Source organism: Heteronotia binoei, chromosome 9, assembly GCF_032191835.1.
Source record: "Heteronotia binoei isolate CCM8104 ecotype False Entrance Well chromosome 9, APGP_CSIRO_Hbin_v1, whole genome shotgun sequence".
Classification (NCBI taxonomy): domain Eukaryota; kingdom Metazoa; phylum Chordata; class Lepidosauria; order Squamata; family Gekkonidae; genus Heteronotia; species Heteronotia binoei.
In genome coordinates, this window is record NC_083231.1 from 87030636 (window position 1) to 87044747 (window position 14112).

Sequence of the window (14112 nt, forward strand, 5' to 3'; positions counted from 1 at the left end):
CTAAAGCTCAGTAACATTTTTTTTTCTGGAATAAGCTTTCCACTGACAAAAAGAGTTCACACTCATACAATTGTATACCTTCACAGTCTTAAAGCTTTCCACCTTGCAAGACTCTTGCTTCTACTAATTTTAAATGTAATTTGTTTACACACACACGTGAAAGCACAGAAAATGTGAACATCTAGATCAGGGGTCCTCAAACATTTTAAATAGGGGGCCAGTTCACTGTCCCTCAGACTGTTGGAGGGCCGGACTGCCATTACTGTACAAGGCCGCAGGCCGTCAGTTCTCCGTCTTCTGCATCTCTCTCCCTTCCCCACACCACACACCCCGGCCTGGGAACTCACCTCACCTCGGTATCACCTCACACTCTGTCTCCGCCGCCTCAGCCCAGTGCCGGAAGTGTGCATTGCTAATGCGAGTTTAGGTCGAACGTCACTTCCGGTCTGATTTTGCCATAACCTGGCGGGCCGCATAAACGTCCTCAGCGGGCCGCATCTGGCCCGCGGGCCGTAGTTTGAGGACCCCTGATCTAGATGATATTTCCTGTCTCATCAAGATCTCTATTAACACTCCTCATTGGACTACAGAACTGTATGGGAAATGAATGTCTATTCTGCAGCCCACATCCTTCCACCTAACTCCCTGTGCCATACCCTCTTTCCCCAATCAAGCTGCTACAAGACCATTTCTAGTGCGTCAGGACTGAAGATCTTCTGCTATGGGGCCTCCAGGGCACACAGTTTCTGCCTGTTAATTTCAACAAAAACCCAACAGGACTGGGTAAAGTCAAATCTAGTTGATTTTAAGTGGATCCTCATGAATTCATATGATTTTTACATTGAAAAAAAAAATAAAACCACCATTATATTTTAGATTCTGTCTTAGTCTACAGGCAGCACCACAGAGAGATGTGGAACCTTGATGACACAAAAATAAAGTTCCAAAGCACAGATCCTTATGGATCCACACGGTGTTTACACTGAAATCATCAACTCATGTCAATAGCCACAGACTGCACACAAAAACCACACATCCACTGCTTTGTGTCACCATAATGGCACAAAAATCCTTATGAATCTTCATATGAATCCATGAGGATCCATGCCTTGGACCCATGTTTTTGCACCACTGCTGTGCCACGAAATATTGGATCCATTTTTCTATGATTCAGTCCATGACCTTGGATTTGACATGTCATTTGATTCTAGATTTGGGGGAGCTCTGTTTAAAAAACTATAGGATCTCTGTAGATCTGCCTTTTACTTTTTTCCAAACTTGGCGATATTGGACCTGGCCCATAGTCAGAAAAAAACAACAACAGAGGAACAAGTTGTTCCACATTGATAACAGAGGACAACAGAATACTTGGGGCAAGATTTCAATCTCTGCCAAGTTTAAGTATGGGATAGCTCTCAGAATGGATTTATACCCCACCCTTAACTCGGAGTCTCAGAATGGCTTACAATCTCCTTTTCCATCCCCCTCCCCACAACAGACATCCTGTGAGGTAGGTGGGGCTGAGAACTGAAAACTGTTCTTGTGAGAACAGCTCTGAGAGAATTTATGACTGACCCAAGATCACACCAGCAGCTGCATAGGGGGGGGGGGGGGAGTGGGGAATCAAACCTGGTGATTAGACCTTTGTGAATATAAAATTGGGGGTGGTAGTAAGGATCATGTATACCATCCTGAGCTCTTTGGAGATGAATGGGATAAAATAAAGATATAATAATGAAAACAGAGTGGTCATATTGATTAGTGTGCAATTTCCTTCTTTCTCCAAGGAGCTCAGGGTCCCATCCTCCCCTTTTATTTTGTCATCATCACAACAACCATATGAGAGGCAGGATTGAAGCTCAGAGACCTCCGTTTGTAGTCTGGAACATATTGCAACATCAAGTTGACATCTATGCATGACAGATCTTTTCCCCAAGTTTCTATTTGGACTTAAGCAATCTGCAGTGCGCATTAAAATCTTTATCATTTTTTAAAATCAACATTGTGTATGTATGTGTGTTTGTTTATATGTATTTGTATACACACACGCTATATACCTCCTGGGGCCGAGAGCCACCCCTTTGCCTCCGTGCGTCCAAAGGGCCCTGACATGCATATATCTCAACTCTCCCTCTTCGGTGAAAGGCTTTTGGCATATGCTTCAAGAACGTTGTGCCTTTTTCATTCAGCATTTTTTTTCGTGCAAGCGGTAACGGACAGAGAGGGACTGTTCCCCGCCTCTTGGCTGAGCAGAACTGTTGGAGACGAGAACAAAGTTTGAGTCCAGGGGCACCTTTAAGACGAACAAAGTTTTCTTCTGGGTATAACCTTTCGTGTGCATGCACAAACTTCTTCAGCTAAATCGGAGGGCAGCTGCTCCAAACCAAACCACGGGTGAAATCTTGCCCGCTCGCACAGAACCCTCGCAGGCAGGGGGATTTACGGGAGGCGTTGAGTCTCTCGTGCCCCAAAAGCCCTGCAAGTGGAAGGGCGTTGATTTTGATGCACTTCCGGAGAGGCATCGGCTGGGCACTTCCTCTTGTGGTGTGCACTTTTCTTTGCTGCCTTCGGCGGCGGCGTCCCCACCTCCTAGGTCTGAGCGCCACCCCTTTGCCTCCGCGCGTCCAAAGGGCCCTGACATGCAGCCTTGAGGCGGGGCCGGTGTGGGCTGACGGTGCGAAGACGGTTTGCTGGGTTGGAGACGTTTCCCGGCCTGAGCGAGCCAAGAAGCTGAACGGGGCTGCTGCTCGAGCCTCCGCTCCCCCGGCCAGGCGTGCGCGGCATGGAGCGGCTCGCTGGAGATTGACTCGTTCTCCTCATCCCGCAAGGGGCTCGGAGCGCCTGCCCCCCGGCGCTCTAGAAGCCAGCGCGGCTGGAGCCCCCTCCACACGGGGGCTGTTCTGCGATGACGATGAGCCGGGCGCTGCTCCAGTTTCTCATGACCTGCGGCTTGCTAGGGACGCAGCCCAGCCGTTGCCAGGAGCCCCAAACCCCGGACTGGAGGATGACGCTGAAGACCATCCGGAACGGCGTTCACAAGATAGACACTTACCTCAACGCGGCGCTGGATCTGCTGGGAGGAGAGGATGGGCTCTGTCAATATAAATGCAGCGATGGTAATACGGATGTGTTATCGTAAAGGGGGGGGCGGCGGTGGTGAACGGGGAGGTGTGCTCATGCCGTGATTCTGTGGAAAGTTGGACCTCTTCATACAGTCTCAGTTTTTTAAAAAACAAAAAATGGCTGTGGGTGTAAATGTGAATTATGTGGCTTCAGAATGGTTCACTGAATCAGGTTAGGATGACCATAACCTTCAGGTAATGCAGTTCTTTGCTAAATTAGGTCCTGCTGGACCTTAACAAATGTATGCTCTTGAACATTTTCTATAGCCTTCAGTTTGTGACGCCAGGAAACAATAGAGTTTTCTTCAGAAAGCAGATTTATTATGATTTGCATTGTCGATCTTTGGTTCCTTGCTGCGTGGATTGGCCTGCATAGCTATTGTTTTAGCTGTTACCTTTTTAATCATAACACAAAAGTTCTCCTTGTTCTTAAACTGCATTAAGTGTTATCTGATGCGAAGTAATCAGTAATCGCACCAAGGATTTTGTTACGGAAAGACAAGAGTGATTACGAACACATTGTGTGACTTGGAACCAGTTTTGTTGAGACGTGGATTACAATATTTGGAAATCAGTTTGAAAGACGATCCATTCTTCCTTCATCAGGCATCAGGGGATTAGGATAGGGGTGGCCAAACTTGCTTAACGTAAGAGCCACATAAAATAAATGTCAGATGTTTGAGAGCCGCAAGACACCAACGTCAGATGTTTGAGAGCAGGAAGAAAGGAAAATAGATTGAGAGGGAGAGGTGGAAAGTGAACAACTTTAACTTTAACTGCATTCTCCAAGCTGCCAGCTGGCTTGGCTTGGTGGAGTGATTTAAAGAGAGAAATGACACAGTAGCGGGGACTTCGAGAGCCACACAATATGTGTGAAAGAGCCACATATGGCTCCCAAGCCACAGTTTGGCCATCTCTGGGCTAGGAGGATAACCCACTGATTGGAGCGAAACTCTTAACACTTTGTACTAAGTTTAGTTCTCTAAATTCCACAGGGGGTCAGAATCTTTTTCTGCTCAAAGAGCTGTTGGGGAGCATTTTTTTTAATAATATAAATTTTATTAAAGGTATCAGCAAAGATACAAAATCACTTCTATATGATAAAAACAAAACAAGCAGTGCTTATTAATAACATAAAAACCAAGTACTGCACATACTTACAGCACTTTTAACTGTAACCTAGTTAATGTGTCTAATACCAAAGTGTATTCTTCTTTTAACGAAAGATATCCCATAAAAGAAAACCGTTGAAATTTTGATTCATATGTATCTTTGTCTCTCTGCAGTAAAGATTCTGTAATTTTATCTTAAAAACATATTTTTAAAAGGGGGAACATCTTTTACATGTTCATGTGCATTATTTCAGTAATGTTTGTGATAACCCCACAATGTAGGCCAGTATTATTACTGATATTGTCAGCTCCACCCATTTCAGGGACAGAAAGGAGGTGTTTGCCTGATTCTGGGAATGGATCCTCCTATGCACACTTTGGAATGAGTAGTACCAATTTCTGAATGCCCTGACTTGGATGGCCCAAGTTAGCGTGGTCTCGTCAGCTCTCGGAAATTAAGCAGGGTCAGCTTTTGTTAGTATTTGGATAGGAGACCCCCCCTCCCCCCCCCAGGGAATATCAAGTCCTCACAGAGGCAGGCAATGACCAGACACCTCTGAACGTCTCTTGCCTTGAAAACCTTACAGGGTTGCCATAAACTGATTGTGGCTTGACTGTTTCTGCCATCACCAATTTCTGAATGAGCAAGCAGATGATCCACACTAACTTAGAAAACAAGAGTCTTTTGCATCATGTGAAAGGTTAGGGAATAAACTACCCAATATTCTTGAGCTTGCAACAGGTGAATTCTGCCTTTTGAGAGCTGGGTTTTTTACTTAACCAACTGAGAGAATTATGTGTAAAGAATGTGTGTGTAGTTTTTTCCAATTGTATTAAAATATTTCGTCTGGAGAGAGGACTGGCAGTTAAGACAAAGCCCATTCAGTGTGGTTTTCCTTTTTATCCTTTCTATGCAGCTAATTCATCAATATTTTTGGAAATTCTAGACTTCACTGATGTTGACTCTATCTACTGGAGCTATTCTTTAGTTTGTGCTCTTCTTACAGCCTTGAGAGAAAGCTAAAATGAAATATAAAGGGTTTTGCCCTTTTGAACAGCAGTGATATAGCTCTTTGTAGGAATCCACAGTAAAATAGTTCATTTCAGTACTGATTGACAGGCCACTTCAAATCAGAATTAAGATTCTGCAGTTTCTCTTTGCTAAGAAGAAAACAGTGATAATGATGATCCCTTAAGCTCGTCTACTGTACAAGACAATGCTGCCTTTTTACAGATGATTTACACAGTTTATATCCAGTTCACTCAGTTAAATATAAGCTTTTGTATTAGAAAACAAAACAGGTCTTTTGTGGTGCCTTCATAATTTAACAAGTTTTTATTCTAGCATAAACCAAGCATTTAAATTCCAGAAATGATGCCCTTGGCTGTTCTTCCAACCATTCTAGTAAGCCCATGCAGATGAGTTAATATTATTAGGTACTAAGAGTTAAAACAAATGCATATTTGCACTAGGTAGTTCTGAAGAACTCCTGATTAGGAATGGGCATAAACCGAAACATGAAGCATAATTTGTCACAAATGTTGCCCTCTTTGTGATTCACAAACCAAAGTTTGTGATGGGTCTATTGTCACAAACTACCATTAATGTTTAAAGCAGTTTGTGGTGGTTCATGGATAGAGCAGAAAGCAGGGGTTAAAGGGACTCTGAGTGAATACACAAGAAAGTCCAAAGCAGCTGAGTAGCAGGGAGCAGGCTGCTTCCTGTCACTCAGCTGTTTTTTGGGCTTTTTGCAAACCCTGTTTGCAGTCCCTTCTAGCAGGATTTGAAGGGCCACAAACCAGTTTGCATTTTTCCGGTGCATGCCCACCCCTACTCCTGATAATGTTGGTGAGATTATTCCTTAATCCACCATCTGTTAGCATGTGCAAAATTTGTACACCTGTGTTTCTGCTGGGTTACTCTGTTGAATAATTCTGCTGAAGTCCCTGAATCTAGTCATGTCCATAGTTACCTATTTAGCACAGTGAAACTTAATTCTGAGCGATGTCTCACTTGTATTGCATAAAAGTTTATATACATCTGTACCACATGTAATTGTGAACTTTTTAGAAAGATATCTAATAAGGCCTGGGGGAGGTTTAGAAACTAAAGTGCTTCATATTTTACAGGATATAAGCCTTTCCCCCGATATGGCTATAAACCTTCACCACCCAACGGATGTGGTTCTCCCCTCTTTGGTGTTCATGTAAGTATCCCCTTCTTTACACATACACTGATATTTATATAATATCAATGTATGTGTTGAAGGGTGTTGAATTTTAAATACATTTGGGTTAACTTGATAAACTGCCTTATTCATATTTGCAGCAGTGAATTTTTACATTATCTGGAAGAAAGTCACTGCATGTCCAGACAGTAAGCTCATTTTTTTGAGGGGGAAGGGGGGTATATTTTATTTATTTTAATATTATTCTGTTGGCATAAGCACTCTGAACATGATGAAAAACACTCATGAGACAGCTTAGAAAGAATAATTTTCTATTTATAAGCTTCTCAGAATTGAAGTTAGAACTCTTGGGTTCCTGATAGTCATCTTCACATCCTCACTACTATATACCTGAAAGTCATACGCGTTAAAGCCATACAGTTAGAGAAATAAAGCCAGTAATCATACATATGATCACATTGTTTTGGCAGTGAGGGAGAAAAAAAGATATGGAGGAAGCTGTAGGGAAAGAAGCAAGTTAGTGAGAACCTCCCAGATCAGTCCTGTAAAATGGGACTGAAGAGCTGAATTTCCTATCTTGCAGAAGTTTCAAACTCACCAGATTTTGTGGGGAAGACAGGAATAGCCTTCTTGGCTTGCTTCTGAAAGCTGTGGCTAGGCATGTGAATATACCTGCCAGCTTGAAAAATCCTCATAATCTAGAGCAAGGGTGTCAAACATGCAGCCCAGGGGCCAACTCAGGCCCCTGGAGGGCTCCTATCATGCCCCCAAGCAACTGGCTGTCTTCTGCTTCCCTCTCCCTCTCTCTTGCTTCCTTCTGCATTACTGCTTGCTTTGCCAAGCTTGCTGAATCATACAGGAGCTACAGAGCAAAGCCTCTATTTTCTCCATTGGCTGACGCTCCCCCCATAGGGAGGAAGCGGGGGGGGGAGGGAGAGCTTGCTTTGCCAGGGTCTCTCAATCATACAGCAGAGCTACAGAGCCAAGACTCTCTTCCTTCTTTGGCTGAGGCTCAACAAGCCAGTGAGGTGGATTAGGCTGAGTGTGCGTATCTGTCTGTGTCTTTTATAAAGTTTATATCTTCCCTATCTGGCATTACATTTTATGGCACACATGGTCCAGCTCAACAAGGTCACATTTATGCCAAGTCTCGCCCTCATAACAAATGAGTTCGACACTTCTGATCTAGAGCACTATCCTGTGTTTGTTATCCCCTCCCCCCCAAATTCTGCCATCCTAAGCACTCCACACATTCCATCCTTGGCTGCAGATTGCAAAATGGTCTACTTTTTGGCCCATTTCTTTCTAGCTAGAATGAAAAGGGACTCTACAGTAGTAGTCATTGGTAGACTGCCTTGCCCTAGTAAGGGTATTTTTTGTAACCCTGAAGAACAATAATTGATGTATAGTGTGGCAAGAATGGCAGTTTGTGCTGGGGACCCAAAGGGCCTGATGAATGAACCTTACATACATTATAACAATAATGCTAACAATAGCTCTGTAAGTTGGGACAGTTATCCTCACATTGTGGATGTAAGTAGGGATGAGCGCAAATTGCATTTTTGTAGTTCAGTTCATGGCCAAACCACAGATCAATACAAACCAGGAAGTTGGTTTGTGAACTGAACTGGTGTGTATCAGTTTGTGACCCCAGCTTCCTGCTCCCCACTGCTTTTCACAGGGAGCAGAAAGCATGGTTAGAGCCATGTAAATCCCTGCTTTCTGCTCTTCACAAACTGCCTACCACCTGATCCTTATAGCTGGAGGTGCTGGGGATTAAACCTGGGACCTTCTGCATGGCAAGTGGATGCTGTGCCACTGAGCCATGACACCTGTCTTATTAGCCTAGTAGCCTGTCCTTATTTGCAGTGATCTCTGACGCCTTCAAGTGAAACTAGTTCTTCCCACTCCTTCCACATCCTGTAAGGATGATTCTTTCTTGGCCCATATAATGAAAACCTGCTGCATGATACCAAGGCGAACTGGAGTGAATGGGACCTTATTTGCTTTCATAATAGCTTTGGGAAGGCTGCTGTACAGTTGGGTTCCATTGGTGGTTAGAAAGAAGACCCTTTCAGATGACATAGCTGTTTAGTTTCCTATTCAAGTTCTTGCTCCCAGTCTGTTTAATAGTTCAGAGATGTCTTTGCAGAGCATAAGACGATTCCATTTTGGATTCTCTTTAGGAAATACTTCAGTATATTCCTTCCCCTGTGTGCTGGTAGTCATTTGATTTTTCGAACTGGAAGAATGGTGGGTTGGGTCTCCCAGGGGTTGCTAACTTTGTTCCCTTTGCTTTTTAGTTTGACATTGGCATTCCTTCGATGACAAAATGCTGCAATCAACATGACAGATGCTATGACACCTGTGGTAACCACAAAAATGATTGTGATGAGCAATTTCAGTATTGCCTCTCTAAGATTTGCCGAGATGTACAAAAGACATTAGGAATACCTGAGAGTGTACAAGGTAAGCCAGATATTTGCAGAACATGAATAACTTGATGCGTGTGCCGGTTTTTGCTGAAAAAAATAATTGTAAGGCACAAATTAATGTGGCCTATAATTTTGCCTGGCCTCCTCATGTATCTATACACACAGCTAATAAAGAACAACTTGTCCCATGCAATAATGGATCATAGTCATTTTAAATTTATTTGTGTAAACAATTCTCAAGATTGAGTCTTTAACCACAATTAACTACACTTATTATCTTCTGTTTTGAGCATGTATTTTCCAACTCTTACTTTGACCAAACTCTGGAATTATGTGAAGATGTATTCTTTCCCCATTCAACCCTGTTTTCAAAATCTGTGTTGATTCTTGACATCTGTAAAAACTGATAGCACAACTTGATTAATAAGAACATAAGAGAAGCCATGTTAGATCAGGCCAATGGCCCATCCAGTCCAACATTCTGTGTCACACAGCGGCCAAATATATATATATATATACACACACACACACACATACACACTGTGGCTAATAGCCACTGATGGACCTCTGCTCCATATTTTTATCTAACCCCCTCTTGAAGGTGGCCATGCTTGTGGCCGCCACCACCTCCTGTGGCAGTGAATTCCACATGTTAATCACCCTTTGGGTGAAGAAGTACTTCCTTTTATCCGTTTTAACCTGTCTGCTCAGCAATTTCATCGAATGCCCACGAGTTCTCGTATTGTGAGAAAGGGAGAAAAGTACTTCTTTCTCTACTTTCTCCATCCCATGCATTATCTTGTAAACCTCTATCATGTCACCCCTCAGTCGACGTTTCTCCAAGCTAAAGAGCCCTAAGCGTTTCAACCTTTCTTCATAGGGAAGGTGTTCCAGCCCTTCAATCATTCTAGTTGCCCTTTTCTGAACTTTCTCCAATGCTATAATATCCTTTTTGAGGTGCGGCGACCAGAACTGCACACAGGACTCCAAATGAGACCGCACCATCGATTTATACAGGGGCATTATGATACTGGCTGATAATGTGCAGCTGTAATGACAGCTATATTAACAGCATACAGCGGATGAATCTGAAATTTCAGATTGCAAATACATTCATAAATTTACCCACTGTGAGCATTGCAAATACTGCTTGCTAGGTCGCTTGTCTATCAAATATAGGCTACACAAGCCAGAGGAAATTTATATTAAAACTTGATCTCGTATGTCTAGCTATATGCTTAGTCACAAATCAAGAGAGAAGCTTACGTAAAGGCTTTTTGTCCCTTCTCTAGTGACATCTGTACCTCATTGTATTATTAACGTATGATTCACTTTCTCCTTCTCCATCTTCCCCACTCCTCTTTGCAGCATGTGAATCAACAGTTCAGCTGTTGTTTGATGCAGTCATACATTTAGGATGCAAGCCATACCTTGACAGCCAAAGAGCAGCTTGTATGTGTCGATATGAAGACAAGAGGGATCTTTAAAGATGCTTGAAACCTGGTTCAAGATCAGCCTTCGTTGCTAGAGCCCTTTTTAGTTTTTTATGTTTTATTTTGATTTGTTACAATGCTGTTGGAAACATGTGAAACGATTGTCTTCCACGATTGTTTTGTTTTTATATAGCACTTCTTATTTCCATCGCCACTTTTAGATAGATCCTTAATTTTTAAGGATCATTTGTGTATGTCTTTTAAGCCAATGCTAATATTTTGTCACTTGGTTTTGGAGTGATGGTATGATTATGGATAAGCACTGCTCTAAACTACTTAAAAGATCTTAGTGGGGTGGAGGAGATGAAGACCCATAAAATTGCATTGGAATAATATAGTAGGTCAAACTTTGGATTACCAGCACTGTGTCTCCTTAGTGCCTTGATTTTATTGGCAAGCAGGAATATCTCAAATGTTTGTGGGTTCTGCTTGCAATCTTGTGTCTTATATTAGTGTGAGGGTGGGCCATTACTTTCAATAGATCTCTTTAGTTATGTTCATGCTATGTTTTTAAAAATACTCAGTTGGATGTTTTAAGTATTACCCCAATGCCATTGAGGGTATATGTATCCATTTATGAAGCAGACTATCCTCAGGTGCCTGTACAATTTTAAAACTTTGAAATATTTTTGAAATGTTCAGTAAATTATATGTTGGCTTTCTAGAATGTTTGTGCAATTTCTCAAGACAACAAAAAAGTTTTTTTAAAAAAAATCAGTCAATTTAGTCAAACGTTTCAAACACAAATATATTCTGTGCAATACAGGCCTCTTAAGACTATTACAAAAATAGAATCTTACTGGCCAGAACAAACATACTGGTCCTTTTATTCTATGCAAGTTTCAAGTCTAAATACAATAATAATGAACATATTTTGTCATGGTTTGTTTCTTAGAGTGGGAATACTTTAAGAGTTGTACAAGGTCTTATGTTCACTTTATATTTAAATAATTTTGAACTGCACTTTCCCACTTAGCTTTGAATAGAAAATTATACATTTCATGTTCTTCTGTATATTTTTTAAAAAATGCTATCCTCAGGAACAGTGGTCACAATCCAGCTCCAAGTTTGCAGTTGCATGCAGGGTTAAGTCTTGTACTGCATGCAGAATACTTCTGAGTAAACATGCAAATAAATCAGATTTTACATCCCACTGAAAGCCACCCCAGGCTGCCCCCCACCTGTGCTCCCTGTCCCCTGTGTGGGGAGGTGTCATTAAATGGGGGGGAGGTGGGACTGCTTCTGCCACCTCCCGACTAGGTGAAGAAGCGGCAGAAGCAGCTGATCTGCCTCCCCCCTCCCATTTAAAGACCCCTACTGATTGGCAGGGTTATTTAAATGGTGGGGAGGTGGGTCCCAATGATGCCACCTCTTTGTCTGCCTGTTCCGAGGTGGGCAAAAGAGGCAGCGTGGCATCTCTGCCTTGCTCCGAGGCTGCCTTTCCTCGCAGGGCAGGCAGCCTCAGAGTGAGGCCGCGCCAACTCTTCCGTCCACCCAGATCTTGGCCAGGCAGAAGGGGCGACGAGGCACCAGGTGGTGTGTGGGGAGGGGGCTCCTAGCGGCGTCCCGTAGGCCAGGCAGCCCCCCCCCCCCGGCAGCTGCCTACGTGGCCTACTTCCACACACCGGCCATGGTTGCAACTTAACTTTTTAAAAATTGATTTCAGTGGGACTTAGTCATGACCTCACTTCAGCTGGATTTCAACCAAGAGGCTTTCGTTGATAGCCTTTGAGCTTCAGGTTCTCTCTCTTATGAAAGAAGATGCATTTTTAACACTGACCATAACTGTCCCTCAGGAATCTGAACACACAAACACTACAAGCTTTTGAAATGAAATTACTTGAAAAAAGGTCTATGATATGTTGATGAAGGATAAGGGAATTTTATAAGTGAAAATGTGTAAAATATAATTGTATCTGGTTTTAGAAAAAAAATAAAGAGCCAAAGCTGAGCATGTCTTCTAATTTTTTTGTGACTAAAATATACCATTACAAAGATTTAACAGTTAAATCCTATTAGCCTTATTTTACAGGCTCTCAGTCCAAATGCATTTCCTTGAACTCTGCTGATTACAGCGTGTGGAGGAAGAACAGCATTGAGAAATGAACTGATTTTGGGATATGGACACTGTCAGTGTGTAACAGAAAATTATGCATAATATAAGTAAAACGTGTTGGGACTGACCATGATTTTGTGTTATGCAAACAAATGTTGCTTTTGTAGGTTCTTCCCTCCCTTGTGTATGCTGTTCTTGCTGTATTTCTGGTTCTCAAAGTATCAGTTTTCTGTTGTATTTAAACCAGGCAAGCATTATTTGCTTTCAAATCTGAACTGGATGCCAACTCACTATTTCAGATATATCTTTCTAATAACCCAGAGGACCAACTAGTGTGCACCACGCAGAAAATTTCTGTCCTTTTCCATCAGAGATTATACTCATACTTTCCAGCCTCTTTACGGTTTCCAGTAAGCCTTCAGAAGGGGCAATCATACATCTTTTCCTGTTTGTGCTCAAAGCCCTGGCTGTCGTCATCTCTCTCAGTTCTAGCCTTGATACACTTACCGTGTTCCTGGTTGATGAGGTGATGTATAGTGTGAGTACTCACTCAGTGTATTGATGGTTGCAATGTAGCATAAAGGAGTACAAAAAGTTTATACTACATTGTTCTTCCCCTGTTCCCTTCTGTTGGACTTCTGGGGTTTTCATGTGCTATCCAAAGTTCCGTCTAAGCTTCACTGTGTTGCGAGCAGAAATTCTACCTCATGAGCAAAAGCTAGTAGCATTAAAGTTGTGAGTGAGTCTACTTTTGACTACTGTGTACATTAATTTTTTAGATTACTTCCATAACGATGTAAAAATCTCAGAATAAATTCTTCCAAATTATATTTAAACTATATTTTAATAATTTAAACATAAGAGAAAGCAGAATCAAGTCAAATTTCACCCACCCCTTTCCAATATATTGGTAGACCTGGCCTTGGACTGTTGCCCTGTGCTGAGCCTTAGAAAACATACCAGTGGGGGTGGGGGGACTCTTGCAGTCTACTTTGGGTTTTTTAGTGAAATATGACAACCAGCAATACTGGTCATTGTGTAACAGGAGGAACAATCCCTGTCAGAAGCCTGCCTAACCTAACAAACAGTTGCTTAAATGTTATCAACCCACCCAAACTACTTATTTATTCAAATATTTATATTCTACTTTTTCCTGTGACTCAAGGCAGCTTACAGAGCATATTGAAAAGCATAATAGGGGTGTGCAAAAAAAAATCTTTCCCCTCTGGCTTCATTGTAGTCTATGGGGACCATTATAGTCAATGAGCCCCATATGCAATAATGCAGAATTGATCTGAGGGGCTGTTTTTTGAGGTAGAGGCACCAAATTTGCAGCATAGCCACTGGTGCCTCCTCAAAAATCTTCCCAAGTTTCAAAAAGATTGGACCAGGGGCTCCAGTTCTATGGACCCCAGAACTAGGTGCCCCTCATCCTCCTTTGTTTCAGGTGGGCAGAAAAACATGCCTTGTGAGCTGAAGCAGAAATCCCTGAGCTGCCTGTTAAAACTTTGTGCACCAACACCTTCTAGTGCAGCTTAGAGGGAACCTTACCAAAAGTTTGGAATCATAACTCAGTGGCCAGAGGTAAATTTCTGAGGTGGCTAACTAACAACAGGGAAATGTATGCTGTCATCTTTAGAAATGTCCTGTGAAAACAAAACTCCCTGAGGCAAGTTGTGTAATTTAGACCAGACCTAAGAAGGTG

General features: G+C 42.4%; 1 protein-coding gene across 1 annotated transcript; it reads left to right on the top strand.

Moving 5' to 3' along the window:
• Positions 1–2599: 2599 nt before the first annotated feature.
• Positions 2600–11223, top strand: PLA2G12A (phospholipase A2 group XIIA). Its single transcript, XM_060247337.1, has 4 exons — positions 2600–3116; positions 6365–6441; positions 8727–8892; positions 10227–11223. The coding sequence occupies exons 1-4, from the start codon at positions 2906–2908 to the stop codon at positions 10343–10345; spliced, it is 573 nt and encodes a 190-aa protein (XP_060103320.1). The 5' UTR covers positions 2600–2905; the 3' UTR covers positions 10346–11223.
• Positions 11224–14112: the final 2889 nt, after the last annotated feature.

Coding starts and splice junctions, on each gene's coding strand:
- PLA2G12A (XM_060247337.1), top strand. CDS start 2,906: ATGACGATGAGCCGGGCGCTGCTCCAGTTTCTCATGACCTGCGGCTTG. Junction 3,117..6,364: donor TCAATATAAATGCAGCGATG/GTAATACGGATG, acceptor CATATTTTACAG/GATATAAGCCTTTCCCCCGA. Junction 8,893..10,226: donor AATACCTGAGAGTGTACAAG/GTAAGCCAGATA, acceptor TCCTCTTTGCAG/CATGTGAATCAACAGTTCAG.